General features: G+C 31.6%; 1 protein-coding gene across 1 annotated transcript in view; it reads left to right on the top strand.

Moving 5' to 3' along the window:
• The window catches only part of LOC145312356 (fatty acyl-CoA hydrolase precursor, medium chain-like), a 149,474-nt gene that overhangs the window by 27,334 nt on the left and 100,370 nt on the right, over window positions 1-21,770 (top strand). The window contains exon 5 of the mRNA XM_080151595.1: window positions 11,764-11,876. Within this exon, the coding sequence (XP_080007721.1) occupies window positions 11,764-11,876 (113 nt within the window). The remainder of the gene's footprint in view (window positions 1-11,763; window positions 11,877-21,770) is intronic.

Genomic DNA, 21,770 nt, shown 5'->3' with positions numbered 1-21,770 from the left:
GTCCAAATAAATTTTTTTTATCTCTCCTACAAATTTTCAATTTTTATATTGTAAATTTAATAATATAATTTCTTGACGTTCTGTGGGGTTTGTATGTCTGTACACGGGACAAAGATTTCTTTTTCACTTCAAGAAAAACTAATCCTGTCTTCATTGGTCCTAGTTATGATCTTATTCAACTTTTTCTTGATTCAGTTCAAGGGAGACGTGGAATATCTTAGAATATGTATGCATCATTTCATTGCATAAATAAATATATTCAAAAATATTTCTTTAAGTATAAATGTACAGTTAGATCAATATTCTTCCTCATTTATCATTGGAAAATCTTATGTAAGAAAAAAAAGCATGAATATAGTAAGAAATAAATACAGATATAAAATATAAAAACATTGTATGTTTTGAAAATCGTCAAAGTAGCTGAAATAATTACAAGAAACTTCTTCAAAACGACACGAAAATATGAATTCAAATACCGATTTTGGTTGAACTATTCATCTTTAAGGAGCGCAGCTAATCTGTAACTAAAGTTAGGTACATGTTTGAATTTACTTCGCTCCTTATAAACAGTATTGTCCTTATTTCTTAAAGTGCATCCAATGAACTTAAGTTTGTAAAATGAGAGAGCAGTAATTTTTCCTTGCAAGGTTATCATAAGAATTTTAATTATCTCTCTTATACACAAGGGTACAATAGGAAATTTAAAAAAGAGGGCGAAATCTGTTAGTATTATTGAAAACTGATACAGGCAAGAGCCGTGAATTTACTAGTCCCCAAGGTTTCATAATAACGTTTTCTTATTTGTTGGATTACCATTTTTGGGGACTTTTACTGTATTTTGTATTTTTTTGTATTTTTAAACTCCCCAAATCAAGACTTTAATATGTTCAGCTATGAATGATAAGACTAAAATGGAAAATATCAACATTGCAGTGGGGGGATGTACCCTTCCCCCCTACCCTTTCCAGCATTTTACGCCCTTTCATGTGCATTTAAATTTAGTTTTAATTAACTAGATAATGTTTGCATTACATTAAGCTCAATTAGTTTACACAGCGAGAACTATGCAAAAACACTCAAATAAAAAAGGAGACTGTTCATGATATTGATTGAAAAAGTTTTAACATTTCTTAGCATCTAAAACGATACAAAAATTATAAATGTTTTTTCTTATTTGAATAAGATAATTAATTTCTGTTTTTCCAGTATTAACAATCACAAAGTAAAAATAAAAAGTTTACAAAGAAAACTCCAGTGCACATATTTTTAAACATTAACCTAATTAAACAAATAAAAATTACCTATATAAAACTCATAAAAAAGATTGCAATAGACATTAAGTAAAGCTAGACTTAAAAAATAGTAATTAGTAATTTTTGAGGCCTAGCATAATGTACACTTTAGGAAGATTGTATAAATATATTTTTATGATTTGAACAGATTGTACTATGTATGGCATACTAAGTCCAGGTCCAAGAATATCATATCCTGAAGAGCTTATACACAACAAAACCCTTGATCACGACCTTAGTATGACAGTTCTAACTGTAGATTAAAATAATTAAGTAAGCAAGTATCAAGCGGTGTAGGATACATTTCAATTTTAAATATATTTGAATATTCAGGAAATCCATAATATTTTAAGTTTAACTACAAGATTTTGAGTCTGTACATTTACTGTACAAATACATGAAATAATACTGAATATCCGTAAAGATAAATGGTAGTAAATCCTTCTAATTACTAATAACATATCTTCTTTGGTTCCTAAAATAATTTCAACATATTATATTTTAGCAAATTACAGACAGTCCTAGGCTAAAAGTGTACAGTTACAGAAGTAGAAAGACAACTTTAGAATTATCCTATACCTTGTGTAAAATCAGTAGGTAAAAGGTTGCGGTTGTAATGTGATTTTCACATTGGTCTTCGATTTACTTTTTCAAATACAACCCATTTTCGACGCGTATCTCTAATTTAAGTATGTCTGCCAGTAAGACAATCAATAGTCTGCTCATTTTATAAACCTGATTTATGAAGTTGTACAATATAATTAGTGTTGTATTTTCACAAATTTTCTAATAAACAGATTATTTTGACATAAACAAAACCTTTGTGTGAAAAAACTAAGGAAGATTCTTAATTACCAACTTAGATTTAATTAAAGTATCTTCTTTTTTCTTATACTCTTCTTTAATAAAACTAATGTGATTTATAGGTAATCCATTTCTTCACAAGAAAAGTAAATTATATATGTATTACATTCTTGTAACATTTTATCTTCTGCTTTTAAAATGTTCCAATAAGAAAACATAAGACCCGAATATAACAAAAAGAATCAACCTAAGATAATTTTTTGGCGAATATTGTGACTGAATAATTGAATAAGACATTTTCTAATAGACCATTCAATTTTAATCATCTTTATACATCCTAAATTTTTACTTTCCGTTAAGAAACAACTCTATAGCCATTATTCTTGTGTATTTTTTAGAGACCTTAGTTTTAAAGTAAAGTTATATGAACTGTATTTAGTTATCTATATCTAAAAAGTAATGTGACCTTTTTCTCAGCCGCAAACAAAAAGGGATGGCTAATAAGAAAAGGCAAAGAAAGAGTAAAATTAGTTCAAAATATATTACTAGGATAATTATGACAGTGGGATCTCTATGGTTTCAGATTCATACTGTAATGTTTTGAATTAGAAAACCATTAGACTTTAGAAACAGCCTTAATTGAGAAGCAGGAAATAAGAAGGTATCATTTGTTTCACCAATTACATGTAGACACAGCCAGCTTCTGTTCAACTTAGAACCATTATGTTAATATGAATTTATTGCATTTTGTCGACTTTATAATTATAGAATTGTTATTATTGATAACTTATTATCGACATTTTGTACTTTTGATAATATAATCATGTTGCTTTGATTTATATGTACAAGATTGTGTACTCTGAATTCCTGTTTATTAAATTACTGTTTAATTAGGTATCTTTGTACATTGTTTTATGCATTTTCTCTCTGCGTCCTGTATTTCCTCATTCAATTAACCTAATTATACTAGAAACGTTGTCGATTTTGAAGAAAAGATGGGGTTTTATCAAAAGGAGAATGTTTTGAATAACTGTCCTTTTCCTGCTTCCCAGTAAACAATTTTCAAAAATGATCCCACGCCAAAAAAATATTAATTAACTGCAATTATTCTTTAATTTATCTATCCCACCTCTCCCCCCCCCCCAAAAAAAAATTCCAATGAATCTTTCGATTACCTCAACCACCCCTCTCCCCAGCAGAAATTGATCGATTAACTGTTTTGAAAGTTGAGAATATATGTCCCTACCATCCCACCGCAGGAAATGATTAACTGTTTTGAAAGTTCAGAATATATGTCCCTACCATCCCACCGCAGGAAATGATTAACTGTTTTGAAAGTTCAGAATATATGTCCCTACCATCCCACCGCAGGAAATGATTAACTGTTTTGAAAGTTCAGAATATATGTCCCTACCATCCCGCCGCAGGAAATGATTAACTGTTTTGAAAGTTCAGAATATATGTCCCTACCATCCCACCGCAGGAAATGATTAACTGTTTTGAAACTTGAGAATACATGTCCCTACCATCCCGCCGCAGGAAATAATTAACTGTTTTGAAACTTGAGAATATATGTCCCTACCATCCCGCCGCAGGAAATGATTAACTAACTGTAATGAATCCCTTTTTCCTGATTAATTAATATTAAGCTCGCTTCAGCGATAAAGTGATATATAAACTAATACACCACAAACAGTTTTTAACAGTTTGTCGATGCTGTCTAAAATGGTGCAAAAAATGGGGACAAATTTCAAATTGTTTTGGCGTGTGACGTCATACCCCCGTCTCTTTTCTAGGGGGTTTCTTTCCTCCTTCCCTTTTCTTTCCCCTCACTTGTGACGTAAGTAAACAGCCCCGTCAAATCAATTTGAAATTTGTCCCCATTTTTTGCACCATTTTAGACAGCATCCAGTTTGTCTGTCTTTAAAACAGAATAAAAACTTTCATAGCTTAGCCATTTTTCTATGTTACCTAGAACTTTGTAGATTAAAGTTCTCAAGGGGTTTGTTTATACTTAAATTTTGGGGGATAATAGTTAAAAGTTAAAAGCTAAAAATTAAGCTTTTTCATTTTGGAATAATAAATAAATTTTTGACTAATTTTCTTTTCCCCTTTGGCTCAGATTCTCCTTATTATACCTTGCCTTGCTTTAGTTAGTATCTGGATACTTTACGTGAAATAATTACACCAGAATTACAGTCTTAACTGGCCTACAAATGTTTGAATGTGTACAGACAGACAGTCCTTAGGAACCACTTTTGTTCACCTCTTTCTTCACTCTACGGGCTGCACTTTCTTTGTGTAATGTAATTAACATTTTTAACAATGTTCATTAGGTTTTTTTTCCTTCAAAGGGCGATAAAAAATACTTTATATAGATATTTTGGTAATTACATTAAGTTTTTGTATGATCATAGAATCATACTATTGATAACTTGATTCTTTGAAAGATGTTCTTGAACCGTTTTAGGCGCATTATTAAAAGCATACCATCTTCGTAATTGCATTCTTAAAGGTAAGTACATCCCAATAGGCATCCTAGATTTTAACGTTTTTACAATGCATTATGATATAATTTTTGGTTGGATTTCTGTTTTTGGAATATTAAAAGTGTAGTTATTTTAAATTAGATATATTGCATATGATTGTATGTAGTCTATTTTTTTAACATCTTTACTTCCAAATCAACAATTCAATCTCTATCCAGAATTGAACCCTCTCTGAACTGTTCTACCATTTGTTTTAAGTATAAAATCTGAAATCTTAGCCATTAAGAATGTTATTGCTTTCATTGTGAGAATAATTTATCTTGTAAGAAGGGCAACAACTCAGATTAAAGTAGAAAAAAGTTTAGGTAGATGATTTTCTAATAGTTTGTCCTACAAAAAATTGTATAGTTATAATTTGATATTTTTGAGTCTATAGTTGAAAGTAAGGTAACAATATGTATATAAATAATATCTTTTATCATAGTTTTAATATTAAAAATGACTATTTAAGCTCAGTTAGGACTTTTAGATACTTGTTGTACATCAAATAGTTGGTTGTCTATAAAGTTTTACTGTAATGGACCAATATGTTATTATTCATTGAATTCATATATGTGTTCTATAGTTTCCATGTGCAAGAGGAATTAGCAGAAAAGCCAGGTTTTGTTTTGGTTAGCCTGGCCAAAATTTTATTATTCTGAAATTTATTTTAAGAAATATTTTCGAGTAAATTTTTCATAAAGAGCCAAGGTTTAAGATACAGTGCCTAATTGTTCTGCTAATAAATGATAATAACTAATATAGGAATGTTCTTTTATTCGATTATTTCAGCTTCCAATTGAAGTAACACATGAATGGACAAAAATAAATGTTTTAACAACAGCTTGAACGATAGCAAACAATAGTTTAATTATTGCTAATGACAAAAATATTATTCAAGTAAACCTCAAACATTTTTTTATGAAATAATATTCGATTTTATATTTAGAATTTTAACCTTCTAAATTCCAAAATAAAACCTTTTAATATTTTAAAACCTAAAACTCCTGAACAGATAAAAATTCTTAGTTAGGAATAGTTTAATGAGCCATGCTAATAAAGTTTTGTGTGTTTGGTGAACAGAATCACAATTCTTAGTTTTCACATGCATTGCTTCTCACAAGATAAGGGTCACACAAACAAGTACCATCATGTACAAATCCAGTGCATCAAACTGTGTATATTTTTAATATTAAGAAAACTGCAAATAACAACAACTGCGGAATTACTGATTTATATAGCTAATAAATATGTTTTAAATATTATTGCAATGATTTAACTGTTTTCTAACCCATCTTTGTAATGTATATCTTATAAACGATAAGGATAATTTAAATGGGGCAAGACATTTAACTTTTTAATTAATTTAAGTATTAAAATTGAATTATATAACATAAATGTAAAGTTTTACAGTATGTGAGACATGTTAGCAAATATATATAAAGGAGTTTAAGGATAAAGATTAAAAAGGATAATTTAAATTCCAATTATTTAATACCTTGTTGTATTTTTCTGTTATACCAATTCTTAATAAATTCTATCTTTATTAGTTTTTGCTTATCCAAATATTCCTGACAATATATCTAAACTCATTACACAAAGTTTGGTAAATGTAGCCATCTAATTACATTCTATTTGAATTAGGGACAGGGTAGAACATTCTAATAACAAGGACAATTATAACCAATAGTCTAAAATGTTGGTAAACGAAGCCATCAAATTACATTATATTTAAATATGAAACAGGTTAGAATATTCAAATAAAAGATTGACTTTATTTACCTAGCTTGGTGACTATTGAATCAATAATGCCTTCTAATATATGACAGTAAGAACCTCTTTTTAATCTAAATAATATCATTAGAAATTATATTCGCTTTAATTAAAAATTATATTTATCCTTCTTACTGTTTGAATTTCTTCCGTCTACAATTTGTTGATGAGCAAAAATGTTTTCCTTTTAGGTTTTACAAATATAACTTTAAACATAAATGTCTAGGAGTTTAATTTAAACAAGGACAACTTTACTTACAAGGAGCGTAGTAAAAACAACAGTTTTTAATGAAAGTTTAGGAAATTTTGGTGGACAAACTATTAGTTGTTATGAAAAAATGACTAGGTAGAAGTTTTTTTTTGTGTTTACTGTCCTGATATAAAAGTAACAGGATGTCTATATTTCTCTGCATCTGTGTGATTGTATCTCAATAACTGATATAGTTCTCATTTACGGCGAAGCTTATTACAGGTCCAGGGAAGGTTAAGAACTGTTTTAAGGGATGGTACCACTACCATTTCAGGAAAAATCACACTCAAAAAATTCATCCCACAATTTCTTACATAAAAAATTGAATATAAAGTAGAGGGTCGGCTTCGCTTAAAGTTTTACTAAACATTAAGGAATTTAAAGGATGAACTATTGAACAGGAAAACCAATGAATTTTAACTGCAACATTCAAATAAATTGAAAGTTTAACATAAAAAATATTGCTTACAATACGTTAAATTTAATATCTTCATCTAGACCCTTGGGGCAGGTCTATTTAATTAGGATATATATTTCAAAAAGCTAAATTTACATCTTTAAAATTAAAATTGACCCAAATTATAATTACGTTTTTCAATTAAAGAATATAGATTTTTAAATGTAAACTAATTTTGTATATTGAAGTGTAATACATGTAAGCGAGGAATAATAAACAGGGAGTAAGGGAGGGGACAATGGAACGAATATTCAATTTTTAGGAGTCTCAGACTTTGGGTACTGGCTTAAAGGAAATGTGCAAGAATTTAGCAGTTTCTGACTGAGTTTGGGTACTAGCGCATGAAATGCCGCTACTTGCTGTGTTTGTTTTGAAGATAGCAGACGAGTATCAATTTGTTATGACATGGCTGGTTTAAAAAAAATTCTCCAAAACATATCATTTAATAGATAAAAACTTTATTGTGATATTTGTGTAATAAACATTCTAAGAACCCTAATCTAACAACCTAAATTTAATCCTTGTGTATAGTGGCATAAAATCTAGAAATATGGGTTGAATAAGTTCCAGCAAGATTTTTCTAGTAATTAATTACAGAATGGTTATGTCAGTCTGATATACTGAAAATCTAATTTTCAAATGATTGCTTTTTTTCTTGGAACTTTATTTTTATTTTATAGTTTTCTAAATTTCATTAACCCACCCTTTACTATTTCCTCCAAATTTTCTGGATTAATCTGGATTTCATGGCCTTTCTTTGAAAACTCTTAATTTGAATTAATTTCCCATAGTCCCTCCCTTACTCCTGAATAATAAATTAGTGTAGAGGATTTAATCTCAATATGTATAATTTTCATAATTGGAGTTATAAAATAGATAAATAATTCTAGCAACAAACAATAAAATGACTTAATTTTACATTTTTCTATAAAAGTTTTTTTTTATTTAAAAAGGCTGTGACTTTAGTAATATTGGAAAATAATCAATAACTACTGCACCCAAGCAATTTAAATTTAGTGCCCTCTTTTTGGATAATCAACTCATTAAATGACTATGAAACTAATTATTTTCAATTCTGTAATAGTATACATATATAAACAGTATATATAGTTTTTATTTTATTTTATTAATCCTTAATTTATTTTCATGTTTTCTTTGCATAAGTCTTTATTTGCCTTGGCTAATAATTTTTTCCTTTAGTATTTCTATTTTATCAGTTGTCTAATTATAATCCTCTTGTAATGAATATTCTTTACAAGTCTGGCATATAGAATTACTGCTAATCATGTAGAAACCCTTATATTATATTGAAATTTCTAACCGGTTAGCCAGCGAATGTGATGTGATATAAATCAACAGAGTGATTACATAACCAGTTTCTGGTGTCCAGACCTTAGGTATACATATTACATAATGTACATACTAACATACATACATATTTTAATGGGGATAAAGGTAGAGAAAATATGCCTCAAAAAAGTTTTGTGAGAAAAAAACAATAGTTTAATTCTCATTTTTTTACTTCTATGATTTTTTTGATATGATTTTTATGGTTTTTTTTATCAGTATGGCTCAGAACTTCTTTACTTACTTTTTTTAACACTAAATCATGCTTGCTGTGTTTCTAAGAAACTAGAATTGATGTATTATTGTTCTGACAAAATATCCAAAGAAAATGGGATATAGGTTAGTTATTCCTTTATTCTGTTGTATTACACATGTTTCAAATTAGACCATAGGTATGTGTACATTGTAATGTACAATGTATGTGGTTCCAACAAATTTCTAATACTTAACAATCACTCTAGATTTACAGTTTGAACATTTCTAACACCTTGCTGTGATACAGTTAAATAAGATAAGCTTAGGGAACTAACTTTGGTATGAGTTTCCAGGTCTTAACTTTGCTTTTCAAACACAGAGAAAAGCATTGTAAAAGGAAAATATGTTTCTTAATATCAATGATGAAGGCATTTTCTGATTGAACACATGTCTTACAGCAGCAGAACCATTGATGTAATTGATTTTTATACCATTTTAAAAGAAATAAAGGTTTTATCTTTTCCACGAATTCAAATTCATTATAATGATTTCTCATGATATTTATGTTCCCAAGCACCTCAAAAACAATGGTCTTCAAAAAATTTTCCATTAAGTATAAGAATGGCATCTGCTCTTTATGATTTAGATAATAAGTGATTTTTACATATTTTTTTTCTTATAAAAGACATAAGCTTGCAAGAAAAACTCTCTGTGTTGGTAATATTCTCTTAATTGTTTTTCAGTAAACAAATTCCTGTGTCTAAACAGGCCTTAACTTTACTACTCAGCTATACTTATGTAGTATTGGGATACATTAATAACATTAGATTCATTATATAAAATAAAACTTTGACCACAGGCATTGCCTTCAAATTCTAAACTTAAAGGACGCCTGCAAGAAATAACACGCTTTAACTGCTGAAAGACTGCCACAAGAAGACCCAATACCCAAATTATAAGCCTTCAGCTTCAATAACAAAAAAGTTCTAGGCATTTCAAAATAGCATTTTATGTACAATGCTCATAAAAGAAAAAACAATATTAAATTACGTTGCCTAGACATAAAATTATAACCTTATCTTTGTCAGAAACTTAGATTGCCTGTAACTGATTACATTTTTACAATAAAAACACCACATTTCATAGTCAAAATCTATGAAAAAAATTCGATTTAAATTGCATTTTTAAACAAAAATCATAGCGGAAACAAAGGGGTAAACTAATACAAGCTTAGCTGTGATTGGTTGTTAAGCTGATTCAGCCTTCTGATTGGCTACAGTACATTCGGTACAACGCAAGTAAAACTTAATTTTTTTTAATGATTTTGACTATAAAAATGGGTATTTTTATTGTAAAAATATAATTAGTTACTGGAAACCTAAATTTATGACAAAAATAAGCTTATAATTTTGTTTCTAGGCCACGTAGTTTAATTTTAAAGTTTTCAACATGAGCATTGCAATTCTTTCAAAATTTCCATTGTACATAAAATGTCATTTTAAAATGCCTAGAACTTTTTTGTTATAGAAGCTGAAGGCTTCAAATTTGGGGTATTTGGTCTACTTGTGGCAGTCTTTCAGCAGTTAAAGCGTGGTATTTCTTGCATGCTTCCTTTAATTAGACAACATGTTAATGTTTAAATTTTAAAGTTAAACTCTGTAAGTGAACTGATGACTTGTTTGCAATATAAGAAAGTTACACTTGCAGGATAGTTCTAACCTTAAGTTTCTTTTTACAAACTGATGAGGTGAGATAGTCTGAAACACCAGAGACACCTGCTATAAAAATGAATGCAAGCATGATCTGGATCTTTCATAACAGATCATGTAACTTTAAAATAGGAAATTGTTTGATTATTGAGCTGGCTCTTGGTAATTCTACAAATAGAGACCATCAGTCATATACAACTTTACTACAGTTTTAGATCTATTTTCAATCCAGTATTGATTGTATCCCAGTCTTTAGTTTAACTTTGGTAGAACATACCACACACACACACACCAAGAGAAAGTTTTACATGTATAATTTGAAACAGATTTGATCTTATATTTACATATTATATAACAGATTGATAACAAGTAAAAGACTTAATCATTTATATGTAACTTAGTTTTGTCAAACTAACATCTTGGATATTATTATTTATTTCTGACCTAGAGACTAATAACTTTTTCTAAGGCACATACTAACATGTCTATTTTAGACTTTTTCTATAACCTAAACTTATGAGACACAAATTCTAAAAAGGACAAAGATATTAAAGAAAATGAATTATAAAATAAAAACATATGGATAAATAGATTTAAAAATTAGGAATCAATAAAGACAATGTTTTGCTCTTTTCATCTGAATTAATATGGTATTAACTGTTGTATATTCAATTAATCTTTTACTGGAACTTTTCCATTAGTTCTAGATTTCCTGAGAAAAAGTTGTTTCCTCCTCTTGAGAAAAACTTTGACAAACTCTCTTACTCATTAACTTGTAGATTTATTATGAGGTCTAAGGCGATTCCAATGGTCATTTAATCAGTTGTATATCTTCAAACAGCTAGAAGTAACCAGCATAGGTTTTGGTGTGCTTTTTAATGATACAGAATATAGGAACAATATCTGCAGTAGTGCATTCAGTGTACTTACATTTAACAAGAATGTTTATAAACATGTATATTACTATTTTTAGACGCTCTAGGAAGTTTATATCATCACAGTGTTGATATTATAGGATACATAATATCATTTACTTTTAGTTCTAAGATTTTCAAAGCCAGGCAAATGTCCTTAAATTATACTGGGTATTTTTGATAACACATTTAATACCTAAACCTTCCCAACCCTCTATCAGTTACAAACCAACCAACTAACAAACAATTTTGTTGCATGATCTTTTGTCTAAAAGTCTCAATTATTTATGATGATCAAGATATTGACTAAGGTATTACCCCACTTTTGACTAGTGATGCATTGTATCCCTAGTAGTAATATTTTTTTGATATCCTTACTTATGACATGGATTGGCCAAGATTAAAAAATTCAATACACCTATGATGAGTAGGTATACTGTGATTTACGCCATAAACATTACAATCTTTAATATAATAAATTATTTCTTCTTCAGGTATTCCTTTTGCTGCGGCACCAGTGAAAAGTTTGAGGTTTATGCCTCCAGTGACTGTTGCACCCTGGAAAGAGGTTCTCAATGCTGATGAATTCTCTCCAGTTTGCCCCCAGGTAATTTAATATGTGGACAAAGAATTGTTATTTAATGTAGCATAAGATGAAATGCAGTTGTTTGCGACAAGTGGCACACATGATTTAAAAGTTAATAATATTCTCAGGTAAAAACTTCATAAAGATAATTTACTATTAAAGATTGTATACTAAAAGTCTCAAATAGTTTTAGTTACCATAGTTTGTAAAAAAGCAAAACCAGTAATATGCACAAGTTTATTATTAAATTTAACATTTTTGTATATTATGATTTAATGAAATAATAAAATGACATTCTTTAATGTAATGGAGTTGGTGAAAGTAAAAAGGCGGGAAACACATACATTAAATGTATTTAGCTTTGTAGCTATTAGTATTTCTGAAGAATCTTTTTCTCTTGTGTCTAATGTCTTTTTTACTATACCACTCATGTTTTTGCCTGCCCTTGTTTACTGCAGTTAAAATATTATATAAATCTTGAGGTAGAAAACCTGCTCTTCAGGTTATGTATACATGAAATAGATTTTAGATTAGATAATACTTTTTAAAAGCGAAGCTTTTCTATAATTAGGGTCGGTCCGTCCGTCCGTACGTCCGTCCGTACGTCCGTCCGAGATAGATAGCTTTTATTCGTTAATTTAGGCATGTTAGAATTGTCCTATCGATTTCAAACTTTGCATGATGATTCCTGTAGTAGTTGGGTACGATTTAGAAAGCGTAGCAACTCTATAATCATTACCAGAATGTCCGTACGTCCATTTTAAACATGTTGATTTTTCTACCTTTTTAACAACAAATTTTCAAGTGTTTTAATTATCCGTTTGATCTGATTTTTGGTATATTGATTCCTGGGACAACAAAGAACAATATTATAAGCGAAGCAACTCTATAATCAAGTCCAAAAATGTAAGTATGTCCATAAACATTATCCTGTTTTTAAGCAGTTTTTCAACAAATTTACCTACAATTTTGATTCGACATTTATACATTTATGTTCCGATTTTTCAGTTCAGATACTATACAAGTGTTAATGTCCGTTTGTCTTACCGTTTCAGTGCTTCGCTTTTATGGATGTTGTCATCCTTGTTTAAAAATGAAGAGATGTGTGAGAATAATGATATTAAGATTTTTAAAATAATGTGTTTCCTTGATTTCAATTCAAATTGGAAAAGGGTGTTTCAATTAATTGGAATTAGTTCAAATTCGAAATAAAATACGTTGATTTTGTGATAGATGTAAACTTATTTCTGTAAAGGAAAATGAATCATTAATAATACTAAAATTTGATGTTTGCTATTTGCTTAAAAAGTTAATTAATCTTATGACAGTTGCAGGACATTGGAGATTTTCCAGTGTTATAATTAAAGTATCCAAACTTTAATAAAATTCCTCTGTATTTGCACTAAAACAAGGATGACAACATCCATAAAAGCGAAGCACTGAAACGGTAGGACAAACGGATATTAACACTTGTCTAGTGTCTGTACTGAATAATCAGAATATAAAAGTATCGAAAGAGTCGAATCAAAATTGTAAGTAAATTTGTTGAAAAACTGCTTGATACAGGATAATGTTTTGGACATACTTACAATTTTAGGACTTGATTATAGAGTTGCTTTGCTTATACTATTGTTCTTTGTTGTCCCAGGAATCAATATACCAAAAATCAGATCAAACGGATAATTAGATCATATAAAAATTTGTTGTTAAAAAAGTAGATAAATCAACATGTTTAAAATGGACATACGGACATTCTGGTAATGATTATAGAGTTGCTACGCTTTCTAAATCGTACCTAACTACTACGGAATCATCATGCAAAGTTTGAAATCGATAGGACAATTTTAACATGCCTAAATTAACGAATAAAAGCTATCTATCTCGGACGGACGTACGGACGGACCGACCCTAATTATAGAAAAGCTTCGCTTTTAACAAACAGACAGTGTATGTAAGTCTGTGTGTGTGAGTGTGTGTTGGTGTGTGTATGTGACTGTGTGTGTGAGTGTGTGTTGGTGTGTGTCTGTGTGTGAGTGTGTGCTGGTGTGTGTGTGTGACTGTGTGTGTGAGTGTGTGACCTATCTTGAATGATGGAGTAGCTTCTATGCAGATGAATAAATAGGATGGGTATAATACAGCAAAAATAAAAAAAATAATATTGTAGCCATCATTTAAGGGAAGCTTAAGAAAACAATTCTATAAAATAAGAAAATTTAATTCAAATTTTAGTACAAAAAATAAATAGATCAATTTAAACAATGAATATAGAAAGGTTTGCATTTAATGCTATATCCATATGAAAAGATTAGATAGGTAAGGTTAGGTTAAGTTGTTTAAAAAAGGTTTATATAGTAACTTTAGGTTAAACAGTGTTTAGGCTATAGACCATTCTCTGCAAGGGCTAATGGCTTAGGTGACTTTTCTAAGAACAAACCTTTTATTGCCAAAATGGTTTTGAAAATAGTGAAATTTATTGTATATAAAGTTTATGTTGTTTTATTCCCAATTGTGAGAAGGAAAAGCTATGCTTTTAAAAGGCATTGCAGAACTTGGGAATAATAAAATTCTATTCAGCTTATCTTTATATCTTTCCATATACTTTACAATTTACCAGGATTTTCTTTATTTTAAATCTATCTATCTTTATATCTCTCCATATTACAATTTATTAGGATTTTCTTTATTTCTATCTATCTAATTTTATATCTTTTCATATATACTTTACAATTTATCAGGATTCTCTTTATTTCTATCTATCTATCTTTATATCTTTCTATATACACACCCCTCCTTAACCAAACTTTAGATTAAAAAAATTTCCCAAACTTTCGGACAATTGGGCGTTCAAATAGGACCTAGTGGTAGTTAGAATCAGTTGAGAACAAAATCCCAGCCGTTCCTTCTTGCCAGATATCGCCATTTTAAGATTTTTTGTAAAATTGCACTAAATATCCAAATACAAACTTAAATGTACTTTAAATTTTTTAGTATAATTTTAGTGAGACAGCTCAATAACAGAGAATCTTTGCTCCTGTGGCTAAACTTACTGCCTGGAGTCCCTAACAGAGAGTGCCTTTATGTGTTAACACAAGTAGGGATTCGAACCCATTCCCAAAACTAACCAAAGTGGAATAGCTGTGTATTACAGCATTAGGTCAGTATTTTCACCACTGACAGGTGGAAGGCAAGGCCTATCCTAACCAGAAACCCAATCATTCACCCACAGGCCCCAGTGGAGCACCTTGGAGGTCTGCACCACATGTTTAGTGGGGTGTTCACCTGCACCCATGGATTGGGTAGGTTGAGACCTAATGGTGCCCACACACAGGCTCCCATTAACCCTGCCATTTGGGCAAAGCTTAAAATCCCTAAAATGGGCTGTGAGTTACTCCCCTACCAATCATAGATCAGCACAGCTGCCATGGAAGGATAGCTGCAGGTGGTGGGCCGCATACCTTCACTCAAGATGCAAGTTAGCCCTATTCTGATTTTGATCCTCCAGGAGATCATGGTAGTGTGCATCTTGAACTATGCCCAGAGCCTGGGAGGGTTCTTTCTAAGGGAGTTGGGGACACCATTACTGTTTGACAAACCCGAGCTGATGGTATGGATCAATAGGGAGAGTAGCCATGGTCGCCCCCACTCACATTAAGCAAGTGGTCACAGCCCTGCCAAGCCTGGGAAAGGCCCAGAGCCCCTCCCACAAACAGCTGCTAAAGAAAAGAAGCCCTCTAGATGTAAAATCAACTGTCTGGCCAGGGCAGCTTTCATGGGGCCACAGCCCTTGTCCCCATCGACTTTCATGAGGTCAAGGAGCACCTGTTCAGAGCTGACTGATGACCAGGATATGGGTAGCGTGAAGTTCTTGGCCATTCCCATCAAGATAGGGGCCTGGACCCCTGAAAAGGTAAAACTGAACAGGGGCTATTCTTAGTTGTACACCCCCATGGTGTTCAATGTGCCTCCAGGAGGTGCGACTGCATCAAACGGCCCCCCAGGAGAGAGATGGTGGTCAAGACCAGGCCTAACTTTCCAGTGCAGGGGACCCCAGGTAAAACTTTAACAAGGAGCTGAACCTGCTGATCACCAACAACAGCTAGAAGGTATCCCAAGGGGCATGCATTGCCTGATCCCAATAATGTAATATACAGCTATTCCACTATGGATAGTTTCAAACAGTAACTGTGTCACCAACTTATGCATTGCTTAATGTGAATGGGGGCGACCATGGCTACTCTCCCTATTGATCCATACCATCAGCTCGGGTTTGTCAAACAGTAATGGTGTCCTCAACTCCCTCAGAAAGAACCCTCCCAGGCTCAGGGCATAGTTCAAGATGCACACTACCATGATCTCCTGGAGGATCAAGATCAGGGTAGTGCTCACTTGCATCTTGAGCAAAGGTATGCGGACCACCACCTGCAGCTATTCTTCCATGGCGGCTGTGCTGATCTGTGATTGGCAGGGAAGCATCTCATGGACAGGGCACAAGCCAGGTGTGTGACATCACTCATTTAAAGAAGATTTAAGTTTGTATTTGGATATTTAGTGCAATTTTACTAAAAATCTTAAAATTGCGATATCTGGCAAGAAGGAACGGCTGGGATTTTGTTCTCAACTGATTCTAACTACCACTAGGTCCTATTTAAACGCCCAATTGTCCGAATGTTTGGGAAATTTTTTTAATCTAAAGTTTGGTTAAGGAGGGGTGTGTATATACTTTATAATTTATCATTATTCTCTTTATTTCTAACTATCTTTTTTTATATATTTCCATATACTTTACAATTTACCTGGACTTTTTTATTTCTATCTATCTTTTTTATACCTTTCCATATACTTAACAATTTACAAGGATCTTTTTTATTTCTATCTATCTAAATGTCTTTCCATAGATCTATCATTTTGCCTATCTTTATCCTCTATCTTTCTGGTCATCTGTAATTGGTTGATAAACAGTGTTGGAGAGGCTTAACATACTTTTCTAAAAGCTTTTAAAAATTTGTGTTGTGATGTTGAATTGATAAAGCTTCTATAAACAAATACGACAAGATTATCTTGAAAGGTTAAACAAGTACAATTTATGTAATAAGTAGTAGAGAAACCAATGCTACAAGTCAAATGTTGACAGGGAAGCTTGTGACAATGGTCTAAATTGTGTAGAGTAGAATGTTGACAGGGAAGGTTGTGACTATGGTCTAAATTGTGTTGTTTAGAATGTTGACAGGGAAGGTTGTGACTATGGTCTAAATTGTGTAGAGTAGAATGTTGACAGGGAAGGTTGTGACTATGGTCTAAATTGTGTAGAGTAGAATGTTGACAGGGAAGCTTGTAACTATGGACTAAATTGTGTAGAGTAGAATGTTGACAGGGAAGGTTGTGATTATGGTCTAAATTGTGTAAAGTAGAATGTTGACAGAGAAGCTTGTGACAATGGTCTTAATTGTGTGGAGTGGAATGTTTACAGGGAAGCTTGTGACAATGGTCTAAATTGTGTTGTGTAGAATGTTGACAGAGAAGCTTGTAACAATGGTCTAAATTGTGTTGTGTAGAATGTTGACAGAGAAGCTTGTAACAATGGTCTAAATTGTGTTGTGTAGAATGTTGACAGGGAAGCTTGTGGCAATGGTCTGAATATTGTGGAGTTGAATGTTGACAGGGAAGCTTGTGACAATGGTCTAAATTATGTGAAGTAGAATGTTGACAGGGAAGGTTGTGACTTTGGTCTAAATTGTGTAGAGTAGAATGTTGACAGGGAAGGTTGTGACTATGGTCTAAATTGTGTAGAGTAGAATGTTGACAGGGAAGGTTGTGACTATGGTCTAAATTGTGTAGAGTAGAATGTTGACAGGGAAGGTTGTGACTATGGTCTAAATTGTGTAGAGTAGAATGTTGACAGGGAAGGTTGTGACTATGGTCTAAATTGTGTAGAGTAGAATGTTGACAGGGAAGGTTGTGACTAAAGTCTAAATTGTGTTGAGTAGAATATTGACAGGGAAGCTTGTGACAATGGTCTAAATTGTGTAGAGTAGAATGTTGACAGGGAAGGTTGTGACTATGGTCTAAATTGTGTTGAGTAGAATATAGACAGGGAAGCTTGTGACAATGGTCTTAATTGTATAGAGTAGAATGTTGACAGAGAAGGTTGTGACAATAATGTAAATTGTGTTGAGTAGAATGTTGACAGGGAAGCTTGTGACAATGGTCTAAATTGTGTAGAGTAGAATGTTGACAGGGAAGCTTGTGACAATGTTCTAGATTATGGGCAGTAGTATGTTGACAGGGAAGCTCGTGAAAATGGTCTAAATTGTGTTGTGTAGAATGTTCACAGGGAAGCTTGTGACAATGGTCTGAATTATGTGGAGTGGAATGTTGACAGGGAAGATTTTGACAATGGTCTTAATTGTGTGGAGTGGAATGTTGACAGGGAAGCTTGTGACAATGGTCTGGATTGTGTTGTGTAGAATGTTGACAGGGAAGCTTGTAACAATGGTCTGAATATTGTGGAGTTGAATGTTGACAGGGAAGCTTGTGACAATGTTCTAAATTATGGACAGTAGAGTGTTGACAGGGAAGGCTGTGACAATAGTGTAAATTGTGTTGGGTAAAATGTTGACAGGGAAGTTTGTGACTATGGTATAATTTATGTAGAGTAGAATGTTGACAGGGAAGCTTGAGAAAATGGTCTGGATTGTGTTGTGTAGAATGTTGACAGGGAAGCTTGTGACAATGGTCTAAATTATGTTGAATAGAATGTTGACAGGAAAGCTTGTGGCAATGGTCTAAATTATGTGGAGTAGAATGTTGACAGAGAAGGTTGTGACTATGGTCTAAATTGTGTAGAGTGGAATGTTGACAGGGAAGGTTGTGACTATGGTCTAAATTGTGTAGAGTAGAATGTTGACAGGGAAGGTTGTGACTATGGTCTAAATTGTGTAGAGTAGAATGTTGACAGGGAAGGTTGTGACTATGGTCTGAATTGTGTAGAGTAGAATGTTGACAGAGAAGCTTGTGACAATGGTCTTAATTGTGTAAAGTAAAAAGTTGACAGGGAAGCTTGTGAAAATGCTCTGGATTGTGTTGTGTAGAATGTTGACAGGGAAGCTTGTGACAATGGTCCAAATTGTGTTGTGTAGAATGTTGACAGGGAAGCTTGTGACAATGGTCTAAATTGTGTAGAGTAGAATGTTGACAGGGAAGGTTGTGACTATGGTCTAAATTGTGTAGAGTAGAATGTTGGCAGGGAAGGTTGTAACTATGGTCTAAATTGTGTAAAGTAGAATGTTGACAGGGAAAGTTGTGACTATGGTCTAAATTGTGTACAGAGAAGCTTGTGAAAATGGTCTAAATTGTGAAGAGTAGAATGTTGACAGGGAAGGTTGTAACTATGGTCTAAATTGTGTAGAGTAGAATGTTGACAGGGAAGCTTGTGAAAATGGTCTGGATTGTGTTGTGTAGAATGTTGACGGGGAAGCTTGTGACAATGGTCTAAATAACGTGGAGTAGAAGGTTGACAGGGAAGCTTGTGAAAATGGTCTAAATTGTGTAAAGTAAAAAGTTGACAGGGAAGCTTGTGACAATGGTCTAAATTGTGCAAAGTGAAATCTATTGTTATTAAGTTTACACTCTCTGACATACACAACTTTAACCAAGTGCTATTTCAATAGAATTATTTAGACGGCTACAATCCTTCGGCACCTCGGGGCTAAAAAAACTGGTTTTAATCTTATAATTGTACATTCTATATCCGCGGAAAGCCGTTTATAATACGATGCGAGAAATAACTATTCCTACCTTACAGTCTCTATGTTCCTGCTGAATAGCCATTGCACCTGCCTGTACGTTTCCGGAGGATAAATTCTTCATGTATGGAATATGTGTGCTGACATTCCATATTTTTTATATCGGCAATATGATATTGAATATTAGAGTAAAACACTAGAGAGTTTGGGAATAAATAACTGTATTTCCCTAACCCAATGACCTTGTAAACACTCATAATAATTAGATCTTTGAAAATCATAATGGTGTCGGGAATATTAACACAGCAAAATAGCACAAAACAATCTATTAGCAGATGTAAAAAATCGTTGAAAAGAGAGGGGGGGGGGGTAGTTAGTTATCTGTAAATACATTTATACTATAGATTTGTTTTTAAATGAATGATGATATTGAGGAAATGGTGTTCATTTTTAGGGCAATATTTAGCAAAACTATTACAGAAACCTTTTTCAAGTATATGATTATTACTATTGTCTTATGTTGCTATATTTACAGTAAAAGTTTAACATTGAGAAAACAGGAGAATATTCATGCTGAAAATCTTCTTTTTTCATGCTTAAAGTGTGGAATAAATTGCATTTTAAATCTACATAAAATTCCTGGTAAAATCAGCGACAGTGAATGTATAACAGAATAAAATATAAAATTGAAATCTCTTACCATAGCTTTTAAACATTATCAAAGCAATTAATATAAATACTCAACGTGAAATTATACTTTTAACTCTTCTTGATGATACTTACGTACATCAAAGATTTTAAGAAGAAAATTTTAAATGGTGAAATGAATTACAAAGGATCAAATAGGATTTTCGGGTCAGCTGAAACTGATTAATAAAATAAAAAATTATAGCATTAGTTTTTGAATTTTGTGGTTAAAAAAGTTTTATTATCTTAACTATCAATCATATCTAACATGTTGAGGCAAGTCTGTTAAAAAGTCTAGTTATTACACTGTAAAAAATAATGGACCTGGACCCGTAAGTGTGCTGTATTACCAAAATGAATACATAACACCATATAGTACTATATACCGTAATAACTATTACTATACAGAGATATTACGTTTTTAGTATCAATTCTTACCCTACAGAGTAAAAAAAATTACGAACCAGAGTATTAAAAATTTCTTCTAGCGTATTGAATTTTATTCCATAGAGAGTATTAGGTAATACTATAAAATGCCCATTCTTTTATTAGTAATACATATTACTCCATAGAACACTAAGTAATACTCAATACAGTATTGGAATCTTTCTTATATCGTAATGAGGTTTTTTTGCTAGATTGTATGGGATGATGCTATACAGTAATGAAATGAATATATAGTATTACCTGATGCTAATTTCTTTTTTCATTTTTAACAGTGTAACACACATATGGTTTCCTAATTGCCTTAGAATAACCTTGTCAATATAATGTTTGTGCCATGGCCATTAGTTGACATAACAATGACATTCCAATTTAGCATGTCATTATCATTAAGAGGTAATTGTATTTCATTGTAAATAGATTTTTATGAAATTCTATCGAGTTTTAAACCAAACCCTATAGAAAACATTTAATCAACCTATATATTTAATATTAGTATTCAGAATAGCTATCCCTTATACTGAAGTATAACTGGTTGAGATATTTACAACTGCATTTCTTTGGAATTTTTATGTGAAAACCTCATTCCATGTATATTTAAAAAAAGAATATTTTTACATTAAACAGTATTTATTGTTCAGTATTTAGAAATTTCAAAAACATCGCAATTACTTTTTAATGAGAAAGACTTAAAGTAGTAATTTATTACTTTTCATTTTCTTTTTTTGTAGGTTGAAAATATATTTTTCCTTCATCTCATTTATTTGGTATTTTTTCCATTCTTCGGATACTCTTCCTAGGGATTTTGTTGGCTATTTGCCCCACGTAATCTTTCAATCTGTTTTTCTGTCTTTCTGTCACTGTATTCATTTCGCTCTAACTATCTCTCTATATGTCTTATAATATCTGTCACCCTGTCTCTGTTAGTCTACTGATATTCTTATTTCTGTCTCTGTTAGTCTATTTATTTTCTGTTTATCTAACTATATTCTACATCCCTTTATCTTTTACTCTGTCTCGGTTTCTCTGTAACTGTCTCTTT

Source organism: Acartia tonsa, chromosome 2 (genome assembly GCF_053477335.1).
Source record: "Acartia tonsa isolate MP-2025a chromosome 2, ASM5347733v1, whole genome shotgun sequence".
Taxonomy (NCBI): Eukaryota; Metazoa; Arthropoda; class Copepoda; order Calanoida; family Acartiidae; genus Acartia; species Acartia tonsa.
The sequence above is the reverse complement of the archived record's forward strand: the minus strand, read 5'-3'. Positions and strand labels throughout refer to the sequence as shown.